This window comes from Myxocyprinus asiaticus, chromosome 41, assembly GCF_019703515.2.
Source record: "Myxocyprinus asiaticus isolate MX2 ecotype Aquarium Trade chromosome 41, UBuf_Myxa_2, whole genome shotgun sequence".
In the NCBI taxonomy this organism is placed as follows: domain Eukaryota; kingdom Metazoa; phylum Chordata; class Actinopteri; order Cypriniformes; family Catostomidae; genus Myxocyprinus; species Myxocyprinus asiaticus.
The window spans coordinates 3,226,984-3,246,857 of record NC_059384.1 but is presented as its reverse complement, the minus strand read 5'-3'; the positions used below and the strand labels follow the sequence as shown (position 1 = coordinate 3,246,857).

General features: G+C 35.2%; 1 protein-coding gene across 1 annotated transcript in view; it reads left to right on the top strand.

The window, feature by feature from the left end:
• Positions 1-2,919: 2,919 nt before the first annotated feature.
• LOC127432141 (ankyrin repeat and fibronectin type-III domain-containing protein 1-like) overlaps positions 2,920-19,874 on the top strand; it is a 109,722-nt gene continuing 92,767 nt past the window's right edge. Inside the window, exon 1 of the mRNA XM_051682981.1 lies at positions 2,920-3,018. Within this exon, the coding sequence (XP_051538941.1) occupies positions 2,968-3,018 (51 nt within the window). The 5' untranslated portion in view covers positions 2,920-2,967. The remainder of the gene's footprint in view (positions 3,019-19,874) is intronic.

Here is a 19,874-nt window from a genome sequence, read left to right as displayed (position 1 = left end):
CCTCAGTCACCTTTCAAAAAGATGCAATGGAAGTGAATGGTGAATCCTTTAATTTGACCTATTGACCAAAAATGAATTAAATTACATACACAAATGTTCCAGAGAGAGATTCGACAGATTTGTCAATGGACAACATTTCAGCATGCATTTGGAACGAGAAGTGTCCACACGGCACATTCCATTCACAACATCATGTGTGAGTGCCGTGCCATGTGTGATTGTTTAGCACATTCGCAGTCTGCATGCACTCGATATTTACTTCCTCCCTGCTCCGCTGGGCCAAATCCTCTCTCTTTTTTTCCTCACGCTTTTCTCCACAATTCTCACAGCCGAGCTGCTCTTGTGTAGCATTGTTTTTGCCATATCTCCAATGTTAAACCTAAAGTCTTTGGCTTCCTCCCCATTCTAGTTGCTTAGCAACTGCCATCGCCAACAGTGGAGCATGTGGCTGTTTCATACACTCCAAAATCCCAGCTGTCTTTCTCAGCATGTTTGACCGCTCATTATACTGGCATTGTGCCAAATAAGGGCCGTAATATCACGTAGAAATGTTGACCCAGAAATTAATGACTCAAGTCAACATGAATAAGAGAGTGTGGGAAGAGTGGGGCAAGATGTGCCACTTTTGTCTTTAAGGAATATTCCGGGTTCCATACAAGTTCAGCTCAATCGACAGCATTTGTGGCATAATGTTGATTACCACAAAAATGTATTGTAACTTTTTTCGACTTGTACCAAAAATCTGGGTTACAGTGAGACACTTACAATGGAAGTCAATGGTGCCAATCTGTAAACGTTAAAATACTGACTGTTTCAGAAGTATAGACACAAGACATAAACAATATGTGTGATAACATGATTTTAGTGTGATAAAATCACTTACTAACCGCAAAGTTAAAAAGTAAAGTTAAAGCCAATTTTACAACTTTGTTGCCATGATGATGTATCGCCCTAAACCCTAAGACGACTTTAAAACCGACAATTTAAACAACTTTACAGCTCAAATAATACATACGTTTTAATAGAAGAATTAATGTCAGTGCTTTTATAAAACTATAAGCTTCACATTTCTGCCTTTAACACTTTAAGCTCAAATGCGAGAATGTTTTTTATTAATAACTCCAGTCTTGACCAACACAAAATAGGTATCATTTGAAAGCTCAGAAGCTCTACTTTACAATACATGTTGATATTATGACAAAAACTGAACAAGTGCTTTGAAATTTGCAGACTAATCAGAAGTGTTCTGTTTTGATAATTTATAAAAAATGTTGCATTATACATATTGCAATCATTAAAAACATCAAACTGATCAAATAGCCATGTTTCATATGTTGTTGGAAAGCTCTCAAAGAGTAGAATATGTCCAGCAATTACTCACAGACAAAAAATATAGTGAGTAAATGTTAAGTATATGTATTTGACAGTTATGTTGCTGTTGCTCATATGCCGTGTTTTCACGAAAAATAAACGGAACATAAATTATCCATCCACATATCATTATTTAGAGGAGGTGATTATCTTTCAAACGAGTCCACACACAAGATAATCAGATGTATAGATCATTAGATAATCCACATGAAGCACAATGTTATATATGACCACCAGGAGATGGCGCCAAATACATGACACAGAATCAATGATGACTCAAATGACACAGAATGAAACTCATTCTGTGAAATCTCATTACTAAAATCATGTCTGCATGCTGTGCAAACCTTTAGTCATTGTTGTGTTTGCATGTGTAATTAGTTCTTATGTACAATTATTATGTTTTATTTGTTTGGAAGGCTTTTGGACACTAGGATTAATTATTTTTGTAATGCTATAACTTTTGATTGCTTTGTTGTATCAACACAAAATTTTACTCAGCTGACATGATTGGGATCAAAAGCAAAAGCAGATTTTCGGAGCCATCTTATTTACACACAGAGATATATAATGTCAAATAAAAAATAAAATTAAAAAAGTACATTTTTGGCTCAATTTTTATTTTTATTTTCAGCAGTTTCTTAGGCTGAGAGTCTCAGAATGTATCATAATCTATATCATTTAAAAAAAAAATTTTTTTTAACAATGATACAAAACACTTCACCCTCCTTGTTTTTTTTTTTTTGTTTGTTATAAACCTTTAATTTTGGGTATGCCACTGAAACATTTCTACCATTTTAAGCTAAATGCTTAATTGAATAATTCAACAATTAATTTACGTAGATTTATGCATTGGCAATTCACCAACATGTGTGATGTATATTTTGAGACCTGGAAAAGTTTGCTTTGACAAAAAATTAATAATCACCTGCCATGTAGAAGATTTAATTTCTAATTATATGGTCATATGACAAAACATTGTGCACAGTTTGCTATATTAAAGGGATAGTTCACCTTAAAAAATACTGTCATCATTTACTCCAAAAACATTTCTTTTCTTCCATGCAACACAAAAGGAGATGTTAGTATGTTAGTCTCAGTCACCATTCACTTTCATTGTATGGAAAAAAAAAAGATGAAATGAAAGTGAATGGTGACTGAGACTAACATACTAACATCTCCTTTTGTGTTGCATGGAAGAAAGAAAGTCATATGAGTTTGAAACATCATGAGGGTGATTAAATAACCACAGAATTTACTGGTAAGTGGGTGACACATCTCACCCACTCTACTCTTTGCCACACTTAGTCATTTTACGTGTGCGCCACGGGCTGTCATGGAGAAACCATCATCAACAAATGTTCACAGGTTTGCAGTATTTGATATTTTACTAATGTTTGATCAAATCCTTACTCTGTCTCAGGTGAGATGTGGCATCTAGAAGATGAAAATGATGGGGATGGTGCTCCGGATGCCATTGACCTCCGTCCACGCTCTCAGTCGCCATTCTCACATTTCCGTCGCCGGGCGGCATATCTAAGGAAAAGCGTCTCTGCAGATGACCACCTTGCTGATTCTGAATTTGAGCCCACCCAGATGGAGGGGAGGAGCTTAGCCGACCCAAAAGTTAAACTGAAGAGGAAGTTTGTAAGTACATTTGTCCAATCTTTAATTGTTTACACCCACTTTACGGCTTTTCTGCGTCCCAAATGGAATTGCAATAATAATGTTGTCTGTACATAATGTGCTGGCATTGGACAATGTGTTTTAACATCTAAACAAGTACACAATTCAGCTTTAAAGTTTATAATATTTGGAAACTCTGTTTCAAAGCACATGGTTACAAACTGGTACACATACACTAAGAGGGCTTTGCATTAATATTTCATGTGGTGTATTAAAGCAGGTAAGCTGATCCCTCATTACCTGCCTATTCTGTGTAATAGAGGCTCAGGTGTTCCAGTGCAACCTGACATGTGTAGAGAATTCAGATAGATAGAGACAGAACCAAAGACTGTGTCTGCTGGAGTATGCACTGTTAGAATGGGCTCGTCTGTGGAACTAATGAGTCGTTGCTGTTTAGGGGTAAGAAGTCTAGTGTAAGTTTATTTGTTGATAATCTTAAATATTTTTTCTTAAGTTCTTTATTGTTGTTCAAAGTGAGCAGCAGCACTTTGATTGGGAGTTCAGCTGTGTTTCATGTTTCTTTCATATATTCAAATGAGTTGTTTGAACGACTAGTCAACTAATCGGTCTTAAGGAAGCCCTGAATAGTTTTGTTTAATTGACGATGAGATTTTCAACAAAGAAACAGAATAAATAACTGTAACCTTTATTGCACAAACCTATTAGAGTCTGTTGGTTTTGTGGGTTCATTTTTGGTGAGGACTGTGAATTTAAGTCAGATTTATTCTTGAGAAAGTGCTTTGATGGCTGTAATGGCAGAGAATTAAATTAGATACATTTAGATGCATCTCCAACTTCTTTGAGAGTGTTATTCTGTCAGCATGCTAAAACCCTCTCAGAGAACTCTGAATTTATCTAATTTAAAGCAAAACAATATATAAAAGCTAAAAAGTCTACAAGATAAACTAATTTGTCAACCATACTAACCAATAGGGTTGGATACCATAAAAAAAAAAAAAAAAAATCCAGATTCCTGAACAACTGACTCTTATGAACAGATTCTTTTGAATCTACAGTGCAAAACATTCAGCGCAACCAGTGTAGTCCAATTCCCGAACAAATGACTCTAACGAACTGATTGTTTTGAATCTACAGTAGACCAGTGTAGTCCAATTCCCGAATGAATGACTCTAACGAACTGATTCTTTTGAATCTACAGTAGACCAGTGTAGTCCAATTCCTGAACGAGTGACTCTAACGAGCTGATTCTTTTGAATCTACAGTGCGACCAGTGTAGTCCAATTCCCGAATGAATGACTCTAACGAACTGATTCTTTTGAATCTACAGTAGACCAGTGTAGTCCAATTCCCGAACGAGTGACTCTAACGAGCTGATTGTTTTGAATCTACAGTAGACCAGTGTAGTCCAATTCCCGAATGAATGACTCTAACGAGCTGATTGTTTTGAATCTACAGTGCGACCAGTGTAGTCCAATTCCCGAATGAATGACTCTAACGAACTGATTCTTTTGAATCTACAGTAGACCAGTGTAGTCCAATTCCCGAACGAATGACTCTGATGAACTGATTCTTTTGAATCTACATTGCGACCAGTGTAGTCCAATTCCCGAACGAATGACTCTGATGAACTGATTCTTTTGAATCTACAGTGCGACCAGTGTAGTCCAATTCCTGAACGAATGACTCTAACAAACTGATTCTTTTGAATCTACAGTGCGACCAGTGTAGTCCAATTCCCGAACGAATGACTCTAACGAACTGATTGTTTTGAATCTACAGTGCGACCAGTGTAGTCCAATTCCTGAACGAATGACTCTAATGAACTGATTCTTTTGAATCTACAGTGCGACCAGTGTAGTCCAATTCCCGAACGAATGACTCTGATGAACTGATTCTTTTGAATCTACATTGCGACCAGTGTAGTCCAATTCCTGAATGAATGACTCTAACAAACTGATTCTTTTGAATCTACAGTAGACCAGTGTAGTCCAATTCCCGAATGAATGACTCTAATGAACTGATTCTTTTGAATCTACAGTAGACCAGTGTAGTCCATTTCCCGAACGAATGACTCTAACGAACTGATTCTTTTGAATCTACAGTAGACCAGTGTAGTCCAATTCCCGAATGAATGACTCTAATGAACTGATTCTTTTGAATCTACAGTAGACCAGTGTAGTCCATTTCCCGAACGAATGACTCTAACGAACTGATTGTTTTGAATCTACAGTGCGACCAGTGTAGTCCAATTCCCGAATGAATGACTCTAACGAACTGATTGTTTTGAATCTACAGTGCGACCAGTGTAGTCCAATTCCCGAATGAATGACTCTAACGAACTGATTCTTTTGAATCTACAGTAGACCAGTGTAGTCCAATTCCCGAACGAATGACTCTAACGAACTGATTCTTTTGAATCTACAGTGCGACCAGTGTAGTCCAATTCCCGAATGAATGACTCTAACGAACTGATTCTTTTGAATCTACAGTGCGACCAGTGTAGTCCAATTCCCGAACGAATGACTCTAATGAACTGATTCTTTTGAATCTACAGTGCGACCAGTGTAGTCCAATTCCCGAACGAATGACTCTAACGAACTAATTGTTTTGAATCTACAGTAGACCAGTGTAGTCCAATTCCCGAACGAATGACTCTAACGAACTGATTGTTTTGAATCTACAGTGCGACCAGTGTAGTCCAATTCCCGAATGAATGACTCTAATGAACTGATTCTTTTGAATCTACAGTAGACCAGTGTAGTCCAATTCCCGAACGAATGACTCTAACGAACTGATTCTTTTGAATCTACATTGCAACCAGTGTAATCCAATTCCCGAATGAATGACTCTAACAAACTGATTCTTTTGAATCTACATTGCGACCAGTGTAGTCCAGTTCCCGAATGAATGACTCTAATGAACTGATTCTTTTGAATCTACATTGCGACCAGTGTAGTCCAGTTCCTGAATGAATGACTCTAACGAACTGATTCTTTTGAATCTACAGCACGAAACACAGAGCATGATCTGTGTAGTCCGATTACTGAACGTCTGAATCTTATAAACAGATTCTTTTGAATCTACAGCACGAAACACAGAGCGTGATCTGTGTAGTATGATCCCCGAATTAATAATCTTTACAAACAGATTATTTTAAATCTACAGCAAGAAAAACACAGCATGATCTGTGTAGTCAGAATTCTGAATGAATTAATCTTATGAACGGATTCTTTCAAATCTACTAGAATCTTAAGAATTGCATTTCTTATTTCCAAATATTTCTTGCTCAAAAGTACTAAAAGAATCGCTAATGAAACCGTTAAGGAACTGGAATCGATAAGTGGAATCAGACCGGATTCGTTAAATTCCTTTTGATTTCCATTCCTGCTAACAACTAATTCGTTGTTGGACGACTTGTTGACAAGTTCAGCATCCAGACCCATTCCTACTTGTATGTGTATTTTATAAGCTCCTTTTACCCCTGAATGCTTCAATTTTCAGTATAGGATCATGGTACTGTAAGCTGATTATTATTTTTGTAACATTGTGTAAGAGTGTGTTTTATAGGAGCAAGTGTACTCTTTCATAACTCTCACACACATTCAGAAATCACTCCAGGTTTACAAAATGCTTCATTTTCAGACTGTGTAGTTATCACAGTTTACAGTATTTGTACACATAGACTTGGCTGTCTGATGACAACTGCCTGCTTAAATGCAGTGAGATTTGCTGGAGAAAATGGCTGGAAAAGCTTTTTGCTGTGCATTAGGATTTCCTGTGTGAATGGCCTGCTGATTACAGATGATTGTTGAGTAGAATTGTAAGTAGACATCTTTTACTGGCTCTGTATACCTGTAAAGCATACTACTGTTTATGGGGGAAATTATAGCCACAGTTCTGTCAGAAAGCTGCATTTATATAATTCAATATGGATATTTATGGCATGTTAGTGAGATACTTTATATGCATGATGATGCAATTAGACTAGATTGGTTCTGTATTATAATGTTGAAGTATAACAATTTTGAAATGGTATATTGAAAATGGCTAAAAGCAGAGTGTCTGTTTCTATCGATATGTGCTCTTAAATTGTGTTTGCATCAGGACTAGAGCTCAGGAGATTTAAGTAATTATTATGCTTGACGGTAATCCAAAGCTCATGTTAATGCATATGCACAGACATGCCTCAACTGAAGTCAAATACTTTACAGATCTCTTGCATCCCAATTACACCTCTGTCAGGCATGCTGTAATATGTTTATAAGAGGACAAATATTGCACATATTTATGATACATAGTATATTATGACTTTTATGACTAGACAGGCTAAAAAATTATATTTTAGTGAATCTCTTGGTCAGCTGAAAACAAATCATCACCATGATTTCACCCCAAAATCTAAAGAAAAAAACCCCCATTAAAATGTATATTTTGCATAAAGAAAAGAAAGCTTATATTAGATTACATTAAACTTTACTGTCATTCTGCAGAGTGCAAGTACGAAGCTAATACAATACAGTTAGCATTTAACAAGAAGTACAAATCTAGTAAGTGTAACAAATAAGTGATGTAAAGTGCAAATTTGCAATGAGGCATACTAGCAAGTGATCAATGTTGTGCGATCTATAGTGATCGATTTATATCCATTTTCATGCACTTGGACATTATTATCATGACAGTTTCCCCCAATTCTCAAAAATGCAATGCATCTTGATGTTTTACTTTTTGCTATATTGTCAACTTTGACCTTCAATTGATTCACCTTACTGTAAAAAAGCATGTTGTTTCAACTTAAAAAAGTAAGTGTTTGTGCTGACTTAAAATTTTAAGTTGTGTCAACTTAACACGGAAAGTTGTTCAGAAAGAACATAAACATGTTAAAAGAGCTTAATGTCTTTTTAAGTAAACTTTCTTAGTTCAATCAGCATCATTCTAATTCAATTTAAACTGAATATACGTAGATGTTCAGTTAGTTCAATTATCATTTATTATTACTGATAACCATAGAAATAGTTATGGCCATCCCATTGTCAGGTAAAATAAACCATTTCATTGGAAATGGCCAGTAGATGATCAGAGACCAAAATCTGATCCCTCTATAATAATAAGACTTAAAGGTGCTGTAAGAGATTTCAGCCGTTCACCTCCTCTTACCAAAACCCTGCACTCCAAAAATACCAAATGAGCTTCGTGCTGAAACGGTTGTCAAAAACAACAGCAGCAAAATAGCGCCCTCTACTGACAACTGTTATGAACAACATGGCATAAAAATGGCATTAAGCCTCAATAATTCGCTGCAGCTACAATACTATCAGAACGCGCAAAATGATTGACAGGCAGAAAGCGTCATTGTCCTCGGACACATTTTTGTTTGCTGTTTACAGAGTCTAGAGCTGTCACAGAGACCGGTGAGATATCTCACGACACTTACAGTATATCATTTTGCATACCTTTCCATGAAAAAATAGCTTACAGCACCTTTAAGCTTGTCCAGGAGACACACACTGGCCTCAACACTTTACTCGCAAATCACAATGATGGTGACGATCATTAAACAAAACATTGAGTAAAAAGATGACCTTTGAATTATTGCTACATGACAAATAACTGAAAGTGACAACAAACACAACAACCGGCAGCATAAATAAAAAAGAAGCAAACAGTAAAAAAAAGAAAAGAAACGAAAAGTAAGGCAGTAACACTGCAATTTGCATAATGTATTAATGCCACATTGCACACTGAAAAAAATTATGCGTTGGATTTACTGAAAAAAATTATGCGTGCCCCCCCCACCACACACACACACACACAAACGGGGCCACTATGTTTGATTGCTCATATCTTAAAAGTGCATAAAGCCGTTTGTACAATTTTTGGCGTACTTCTACGACTTTTTGTAAACAACAAAATGACGTCACTGTGACATCATTGTGAGCAACAACTTGCTACCAATAAATAAATATGTAAATAATTTAGCTAAGTTTTCAGTGAAAGCAAACTTAGGTTCTTCTCCTTTGCCATATGCCCTGTTTTTTGGGGCCAAATGATTTACTTATTTATTTGTAGCAAGTTATTGCTTACGATGACATCACAGTGACATCATTTTGCTGTCTACAAAAAGTCGTAGAAGTATGGCAAAAAATGTATGCACTTTTAAGATATGAGCAATCAAAAAAAAAATTGGGGGCCATCCTGTATATAGCATTTTTTTTTTTTGTAAATTCAATTTATGGTCAATTTATGTCAGCATAACTTGAAAACATTTGTTAGATATACACAAATGTATCAGTTCATTCAACTTTATTTACTTAAAAAGGTATGTCACATGAATAAAATGTAACAAATAATAGCATGTTGTTTCAGATAACTTTAATATTATTGTTTCTACTTGGTTTAATTGGCTTAAAAGAAAATATTGACTTCCTCAGTTCTGTACTTGTTCGTTTGAGTTAGTAGTACTTATAATCTTAATTTGATGAATTTTTAAGCCAAAGAAGTTCAAGGAACTCTCAGTTATTCTCTTACCGTACTCTGTGTCTCACTCTAAGTTCACCTCATAATTAATATTTTGTGTTGTGCACAGTTATGCAAATTAAGTAAAGCTAAAAATGGGTAATGATGTACATTTCTGAGTAGAAGACATTTATTTTATGATTACGAATCATTTGTTTCTGGGAATCCGGATACATGAGCGTGATGTGCGTAGTTCTCTTAAAGGTGCTGTAAGCGATTTTAGGCGTTCTAGAATTTCAAGAAGCTAAGCCGTTGGATTAGCCACGCCCCCATTTACCAAAACCCCGCACTGGTCCGAAGATACCAAATTAGCTTTATTGAGACCGACACAAGCAGAAACGGTTGTCAAAAACAACAGCGGCAAAGTAGCGCCCTCAACTGACAACTGTTAAGAGCAACATGGCATAAAATTGGCATTACGCCTCAATTCGATGCAGCTGCAATACTATACTAAAATGATTGACAGGCAGAAAGCGTCATTGTCCGCGGCCCGTGAACACATTTTTGTTTGCTATTTACAGAGTCTAGATCTGTCACAGAGACCGGTGAGATATCTCTCGACACTTATTTCATTAATATCTTTCAGGGAGTAGGACATTTTTTGCATACTTTTCCATGAAAAAACCGCTTACAGCACCTTTAACTTATATTTTTAATTTTAGCTGAATATTTAAAATGATAAGTTTATAAACATATCACAAGTTTAGCCAACACAAACTTGGATAATTATCTCAACAAGTTATTCTATCTCTATATTTTGAAGTTATAATAACTAAAAGGCAAGTTCATTTTTTACAGTGACACTGTAATAATGGAATTATACTGTAATATGCTTTAATTGTAGTTATCATGAACATAATTATTTCAATCAGCATCATTTTCTAAAAGGAAAATATAGAGTCTTATAAAAAGGTTGACATATGATCAAGACTTTTATGACATTATTCTTGAGATTGGCATTTGTAAAGGATTTGCAATTTGTAAATGAATGCAAACTCAAACTAAAATGTAAGATTTATTATTAATCCTAATATAATATAAGATGAACTAATCCTATATTATATGAAGACATTCTTGTGTTTATGTTGATGTTGGCATAATGCAGAGAACTCGCTCCATGAATGTGATGTAATAAGGACATTTTTGAATTTGTCCGAATTTTGTTTGTAATCATGAGAATTTCATTTGATGTATTAAACAATATTACAATACATTCAGTGCATTAAATGCTGGATTTTTGCATTAGGATTTTAGCCATTTATGTGTTGTAAAGCTGTGTAGTTCTGTAGATGGAGCTCTAGATGGCAGCAGTGAATAGACACAAACTCTCTGTCAGTCTGTATCACTTAATACTGTGTGAAATCATACTTGAGTTCATTCAAACCCACAGACCTTTAACTCCCAAGTTAAAGACGATCATGACTAAAGACTAGAAAGTTTCAAGATAGGGAGAAACTTAGTGACGGTTAAAGTGTGTCATCTCTCTCTTATGTAATTGTTGTTTTCTTGAAATGTTTGTTTCTCACACACACACATACTCGTACACATTGGAGAGGCGAAAGGCTGGACATGTTTTCCTTGCAGCAGTGGTTGCTGCTGGTTACGTGGTGAAACAGTGTCCATTAAGGGTCATTATGCATTTCAATATGGGTCGTTCTCATCCTCACTTTCGTCTGCTTTCTCATTCCTCCTCCTTTTTGAAGTTTGATCTTTCTTTCTTTTCATCTTTCTCTTGTTTATGCGTTCCAGTGTGTCTTTCTAACAGAAAAGATTCTTTCTAGATTGTGTATAATTGGCTACTTTATCCGGTAGAGATCGGAATAGGAAAGACCCATCAGTCCAAAAAACATTCTGACGCATATTTGGCTGAATATTTGTGTGAATAAATTATTATAAATTGGATAAACTGAACCATATCTCTGTCTTTATCACATCTATTCATTTCCATGAGAACTTTAAATGAAGGCTGACAGCAGAAATCATGTTTAAATTAAGATGCGAAGTAAACATTAGCCAGAATAAACACACACACAAAAAAGATAAAAGAATATAGTCTATGGAATGAGTTTCTGAGAAAAAGTAGTAGTTGTGTGATGTTTACGAGATAGACGAAGAGGTCGTTTGGCATTATGCAAATGAGAAGGGGATAGTCCACCCCCCCCCCCCCAAAAAAAAGAAACTTCTGTGTCACACTTTCTATGAAGCCCATATTTATAATGCATTGTAAAGGCACTATAAATGCATTTTACTGAATTTATAATGTCTCATAATACACCTTATAACTTCTCATAAATAATTATAACTCCAGTTATAATGCATCATAAGACTTCCCCTATTCATAGTTATACTCAAAGGGTATAATGCATAATAACACAAGCAGTATTAAGTGTTAATGCAGCAGAAGTTAATAAAGTTAATGGTATAAGTGATGTATAGTGTAAACAGTCAAAAGTCTTTAAGACGTGATTCTAAGTGGTTATACGTTACAAAAGCAATATCTTCTTATAAACAGTCATGACATAAACTTGTAACATACATTACAAGTCAAACTTATATAATGGAAGTTATTTATAAAATAAGATGCACAAACATGAAAGTTTATTGAATAGAGTCCAGTATAAAATCAGTAATTTTTTGTTTTTATTCTTGGGTGTGTTTACATGTGTGATCAAAATACATATTTTACGCAGTTTCTGATCTTTTTTAACCTCGTAGCTTTACAAGTGTTTTTAATAATAGCTCAAAATGTACACTGAATGTGTGTTATTTATGTATTTGTGCATGTGTAATGTTTATAACTTCCAGCATGACTTTTAATGTCATATAACCACTTAAAAATATCATATGGATGCTTATAAGAAGACAATGCTTTTGTCACTTTACTTAAAGCATACCTATTATATATAACACACAGTATATACAATATATATCATACATTATAACTTCTGCAGATAAAATTGGATATTGCACATGTTATAATGCATTATACTCTAAGTATAAACATGAATAGGTGAGTATTATAATGTATTTTAATTGAGGTTACAATTATTTAAGAGAAGTTATAACATGTTATAAGGTGTATTATGAGACATTACTAATGCATTATAACACCTTTACAATGCATTAGAATGCGTCATAGAAAGTGTTACCAAATTCTGTCATCATTTACACACCATCACGTCGTTCTAAACATGGATGACTTTCTTTCCTCTGTGGAACACAATAGGAGATGTTTAGCTGAATGATTCATCATACGGCAAGTTTGAAATGCATAAATGTGTATTTTCTGCGCCACTGACATCACCAAATTGAACTGCAGAAATAACGACGTTTTTAAATTACACGCCTCACATTTAAATTCACATAGAGAATATATTTTATATTAGATAGAGAATGAAAGCAGACATGTTTATGTATTTGTGTCTGCATGATTACGTTAGAAACGACTAATTAAATAATTAAAAAAACTAATTTAATTAATCACACCAAATTAATGCGTTCAATCGACAGCCCTAATATATATATATATATAAGTGTTCTAAATTGAAGCGAAGGAAAGAAAGCATTAAAAGGAAAATCTGACTATATGGAAACATGCCCTGTCAACACATTGTGTCTCCAACTTCATATCTTGTGAATAATAATAAAAAAATACATCTGGTTAAATATGTATATATACAGTATACAGTGTGTGTGTGTATATATATATATATATATATATATGGCTATAAAAACCTTAATATGGTAAATACTTAAATATAGAGCACTGTAATGAAGCCAAGTCTCTGTCATTTCAAACTAACAGTGTCGAAATAAGTAAGTGTATTTCGGGCGTTTTCATAGTCCTGTGTTGTGCTCCAAATCTTCAGTTTTTTTGAGGTTATTATTGGAATTTTGGTTGCGCAATACATTGCACCTGGGATTTTATTCATTTTGGACTCTTCCAGCCTCTACGTCTGTGTCCGTCATATTAAGGAAAGAATACGATTTTTTAAAATGATTTTATATATCAATAATAATTAAAAAAAACTATCAGCCGATTCCTTTGAGTCCATGAGATAGCTATTCGTAAGGAACTTATGTAAGGAATTATAAAATAAAATAAATGGGAGGCAAGTCGAAATTATTCTTGTGGTAATCAACATTATGCCACAAATGCTGTTGATTGAGCTTAACTTGTATTGAACCTGGAACATTCCTTTTAAAGGGACTGTGTCATTGCTGATGTGATGTCAAATCATCAACATCTCTTAATTAATGTAAATGACTTCTGGTTGCTTTGTCGCTGCAAATTGCTTTCAGTGTGAACGCCTCTTAAATGCCATCAGATTCACCGGCTGTATTTCTCTCTGGTAGAGTGGGCGGATTTATTCCGTCTTGTTTACAAGCTGTTTTTTTATTTTGCCTTCATGGTTGGTAACGTTCCGTCAGAGCCTCTATTTTGTTTTTAATAAACTGACACTTATTAGTTATTCAACGTGAAGGGTGTATAAATACTGTGTGTGTGTGTGTGTGTGTGTGTGTGTGTGTGGACTGGCTGACTCCCAGCAGTATGGCCAGAGAATGCCGCCCTTCATATGCTTACAAACAGTCCTTGAAAATTCTACTTGCACAGAGCACTACTACAAGAAGATGTGTGTATGTGTGTACATGTGTGTGTGTGTGTGTGTGTGTGTGTGTGTGTGTGTGTGTGTGTGTGTGTGTGTGTGTGTGTGTCTCTGAATCTGTCTACTCCATCTCTCTCACACACACACTACATGCTCTGTGGAATGCAAATGTCAGATACCTGCATGTTTTGTTACATTTAAGACTCTGGAATTTGCTTAAGCTCCATTTACAGCATGATGTTTTATATTTACAGTATAAGTTAGAAATTGATGCACCATGTAGTGTAAAGCCATTCGGTGCAAACGCAATCCAAAAATCATATCTAGAAAATGTGATTCAAATGCAATATCATTGCTCAGAATGACTGTGGCGACAATTTTACATAATTAAATTCTGTAGTTCGTTACGTGTATCGCGGAGGTTCCGAGGGGATATGTCCACTGAGGGGCGCTGTAAGCGAGTTAAATGTTCTCCTAAACAGATGAGGTTTTTAAGGTTATTTCTCTATCGAGTTTTAAATCAACAGAACAGACCTCCCTACCCTAAACCTTAAACCTTAAACCTAAACCTAACCGATAGTGTTAGAAAAAGCAAACGTGAGATGAAAAACGCAACTAACATCATTTTGTGATGCTTCTTTGACACTTTCAGCACATCTGTTGACTCATGTGCTCTTGTGGACACAACTTGATTGGGCTCCAACAAGCTTGCAAATGTAGTTGGTTATGTGATGCAAATGTTAAAATGAGTCATGCGCTATAGTAAAAGTGTTTAGATGTCATAAGATAGCATTGTGTGAGGAACAGAGTGAAAAGTAAGTTTTTATGAACTGATAATCTGCCGTTTTACTCGTGATTTGTGTGAAAGGGAATAAAAGTCATTGTTGTTTTGCGTCTCTAGTGTTCATTTCGCCAGGAAACTGCCACGAGACGAGCCACGGAAAAAACGTTTTTAAAAAATGTAGGTATAGTAATGTGTTTCTATGAGATCAGGTCGGATGATTTGCTGCCTTTTATAGCTCCAGTATAGTATATTGTTTGGGGCGTGTCACAATCTTTCTCATTTTATTTGGGGGGTCAACATCACTGGAAGATTTTTTATTATCCCATTCCTGTCACGTTCAGCAGCTAGTGTGAAGGAACTTTGACACTGTTAAAGACAGAGACGCTCTTCAAAGAGCAACAAGATAACAAAGACTATCTGAGCGTATTGTGTTGGAAAGATGTACATTAATGGGGCAAAACAGATTGTTTTCAAAGGAGTACTTATGTGTTTCATCATACTTTGATTTTATAGTGGACTAGTAATGGTTTTAGGTTTGTGCCCATCTTTGATTTAATTAAGAAGAATCAAATCTGACATTAAAAAATCATAAAATGCATAAGCCACTTAAATATTTAAATAGCCAGGCAACGCAAGCTGAGTTTCAAAGACCAATCAGAATAATGTAATCCAGCTGGCTTTATGTTCATATCCTTTATTTCAGTATTTCATTTGCTTCTGAAATCATAATAAATTTGAAAAGTTGTTTTTTCACTTATTACATGTCTTACATGCCTTTGAAAATCAGCTCAAAATAACTATCTATTTAAAGATAATCTTCACCTGTCGTACATGCTGCACATATACACAAACATCTCGTTGCATGACCAGTTATTCAATAAATGAACTGAAAATGATCAGACAGGAACACAGTATGCACACGTGTGTAAAAACATTTTGTGTGTCTAATTGTATGTGCATGCAGATATGAGCTGTTTGCCATTTACATGTTGAGTTTTACATGTTATAATGAAAATGTGAATACTTGTTGATTCCAATTTAGTTTTCTTTGTATATAGTGAAATAATTGTGATAAATTGAATTGTAATTGTAAGTATTGTAAAAGCCTCTCGGCTTGTTGTGTTTAATACACATTATTATTTCAAATAGTGTATTTTTGGACTCTCAAAAATTGACTGAATAAATAATGTAGTTACATTTCTAGTTTCAGCATTATTTGTACTTTAGACCTTTTGTTTTTATTGGACATGCTTCATGCCATGTGACCCACATTTGGTTTTCAACCTTTAAAAATGCATAGAGTTTTAACCATTTATGCATGGAGCCACATTGAGAGCCTCATATCTCTGGTATTTAATGATATAGGGCCTTAAAAATGACAATACTAAAAGGAAAGTTTGTTCTGAACCAGAATCTAAAAGCATATTAAGATATCTTGGCACTCCAACTTTGGATAACACGAAAAGTGGTTTTGTTTTTCCATTTTTGGACTCACACCATTGGCTTATAATGCAACAAGGAGTGCTGAATTCAGCTGATTTTAGTAATCAATCTACTGTGTAAAAATAAAATAATGACACTGACACCTTTTATAAGGGTATTTCTTTTACATGTAGTTTTGCTCCAAAATCATAGGTGAAAACTGTCATTTTGACTCCCCTCTACAAAATTATGTTGGGGGAAACAATATCAGTGGGGGAAGTTTATGAAATTTGGTTGATTTGACATGGAATAACCAAAATAATAATTTACAATTTGTTATCATCGTTATCGGCACTATGTAGCAAGAATGATTGCTTTTATTTCTATTTTCGTATCTGAGTTTAGCATCGGATGTATTAAATCAGTGTTAGAAATTCACTTTTTTTACTAGAGTGAAATATCTGCCCTCCTGGAATTGATTTTTAGGACAATTTTTGCCTTTGTGAGGGCATCATATACTTAACCCAAACACTTAACCCTTAACCCATAGGCTAAGAATAGAATTTAAAGGATTAGTTCACCCAAAAATGAAAATTCAGTCATTGTTTACTCACTCCTGTGTTGTTATAACCCTATATGTCATTTTTCTTTTTCTGAACACAAAGGGAGAAATTGTGAAATAATGTTGTGCTCAGTGATGTCATACAATGGCAGTTTATGGTGACCACCTCTTCAAGCTTCAAAAGAACACAAAAGTATAATTCAGAAGTCTAATAAATTATTCCATGAGACTCATGATTGTTATGAAAACATACGATGAGGTTTAGTGAGAGAAAAACCGAAATATAATGTATTATTTAGTGAAAATGTTCACTGACCGTTGATCTCCTGTGTGCGTTCATGATAGGACACGAGAGCAACAGTTCACACAGCGCCCTCGTGACATTGGGGCGTTCAAGCGAAAACTCGTTTGTTTATCTAAAAACAGCGATAGTGACAACAGAACACAACACAGCTGCACACAAAACAGAGAACAGAACTTACTAAACATGTCTGAAGAGTTTGTAGTCGAAGAATTGATGCATTTCTATGCCCAGCCTTATTTTATTGAAAGTTTTTTGGACCAGTGCCAGTTCACAGTGGACGGAGTTACCCACGCGATGCCGAAAATAGAAAACAAGTGATCGATAGAATGTACCGTCACTCGTCACTGCTGGTTAGGGCAAAAACTCTGATTAACATAGAAAATATACCTTTTATCGAGTGTTGTTTGCCGTCAGGTTAGGACACAATGTGACTATGGCGTCCTGTAGCCTCCTCTATGTTTCTGTTTGATTTCCGAGTACTCCATTCAAAAAAGTAAGGCTGGGCATAGAAATGCATCAATTCTTCATCTACAAACTCTTCAGACATGTTTAGTAAGTTCTGTTCTCTGTTTTGTGTGCAGCTGTGTTGTGTTCTGTTGTCACTATCACTGTGGAGGATGTTCTATTCTTAAGATTTTGACATCATTGTTTTTATGTGAATAAATAATGTAGGAAAATTTCTAGTTTCAGCATTATTTCTACATCAGATCTTTGTTTTGGATAAAAAAACAAAAACAAATTGCTTCATACCATGTGACCCGTATTTGGTTTCGACCATTGAAAATGCATTGAGTTTTAACCATTTTGGCATGGAGCCACATTGAGAGCCTCATATCTCTGGGATTTAATGATATAGGGCCTTAAAAATGACGATACTAAAAGGAAAGTTTGTTCTGAACCAGAATCTAAAAGCATATTAAGATATCTTTTAATTTGTTTTGAGTTATAGGCACTCCAATTTCGGAAAAGCCACACAAAAAAGTGCTTTTTTCCCATTTTTGGGCTCACACTATTGGCATATAAAACAACAAGGGGTTCTGAAGTCAACTCATTTTTATAATAGACCTACCAATCTCTGTGTTAAAAAAAAAATTATGATGCTGACACCTTTCTTAGGGTATTTTTTTTACCTGTAGTTTTGCTCCAAATTCATACAAAATAATGAATTACAGTGGGGGAATTTTATGAAATTTGTTTGATTTGATATGGAATAACCAAAATAATTATTTTGATCATCGCACCAGTCACCATTATTATCAGCACAATGTATCAAGAATTATTTCATTTATTTCTATTGTCGGATCTGAGTTGTCCCCTGGAATAGATTTTCAGGACAATTTTTGCCTTTGTGAGGGCATCAGATACATAACCCATACCTAGATAGGCTGAGAATAGAATTTAATGAAACAAAAAATAAAAAAACCTTTTCAAGATTTCAGTTCAGTTCAGTTTATTCCCCCATATGTTAAATATCTGGGGCTTGTTGGCCACTCTCAGTGGCATTTTTGCCCCGAATCCTGGTTAATTTCTGACCCTGGTTGGAATACTGTATTTCTTATTGTGTGATTAGTCAGTGATGTGATTAGATTTGTGATGTATTCCAATCAAAACTTTAGGATGATTAAATAATTTGTGTAAATGTACTTATGAGTTCAGATATGAGGTGCAGGTACAGTGTAGGTCAGTGGGTTTGTGTGTGTAGATCAGTGTATGAATGTGTGTGTATGCTCTTGGCATAATAGCGTCCAGGAAACAGAGGTATTCTGGGCTGTCGGCTTCTATTTATTCACACGGACACTGAAAGGCCCCCATAAGCCCCCATTAAGACAGGAATGGAATGTATTGAGACCAGTCTACACACTCACACATGGCCATACGCTAACAAATTTCCATGGAGCAGGTCCCTGCAGTGGCGCAGACGAAAGCTGCTCGTCGGCTAACTTTAGAGCACTTAAATATTCCAGTATAAAACACATTAGCATGGACTACACAGATTCACGCAGCCATAGTAACACAAACACACGCATACGGACCCGCATACACATGTGATCAAATGCATAAAGAAACATACTTGACACAAGTACATTCTTGTGCGTTGTTGCGTTCTAGAATATGTCAGATCGCAATTTGTAACAAAACGCAATTACGCGTTGCATTCTCAACATTGCCACAAGGGGCACTATTGTGGTATCGCAAGCTCTTTGACATTTACTCATATGGAGGATATAAATTATGATATCTACAGTGCATTTTTCACTAGTTAAAATGCTCATTCTTGATATCAGCAATGGAATTAATACAAGTGAAAATTTTTGAAGTAGAATTTCACAATTTTTAAGGTAACTCTATCGCTCCCTTCAGCACTGAGGTTTGTTGCCGCAACAGTAAAGCAATAAAGCATGTTAATATGTTCAAAGGGACCATGTGTTGGCAATGCATTGACCAAGTGTTTGCATCTGCACACACATATTTGCGCAAAGAATGTTTCTGGGCTAAATAAATGGATTTGAGCATAGAAATCAGTCATTCCCAGAACAGAAGGTTAATATTTATGTTATCTCGCACATAGTCATGTTTACTTGTCTTTTACATCTAAATGAGGACATAACATAGTGCCCTAAAAAGGCAAAATGATGACTGAGAAATAACTTCAAATTTCAGAAA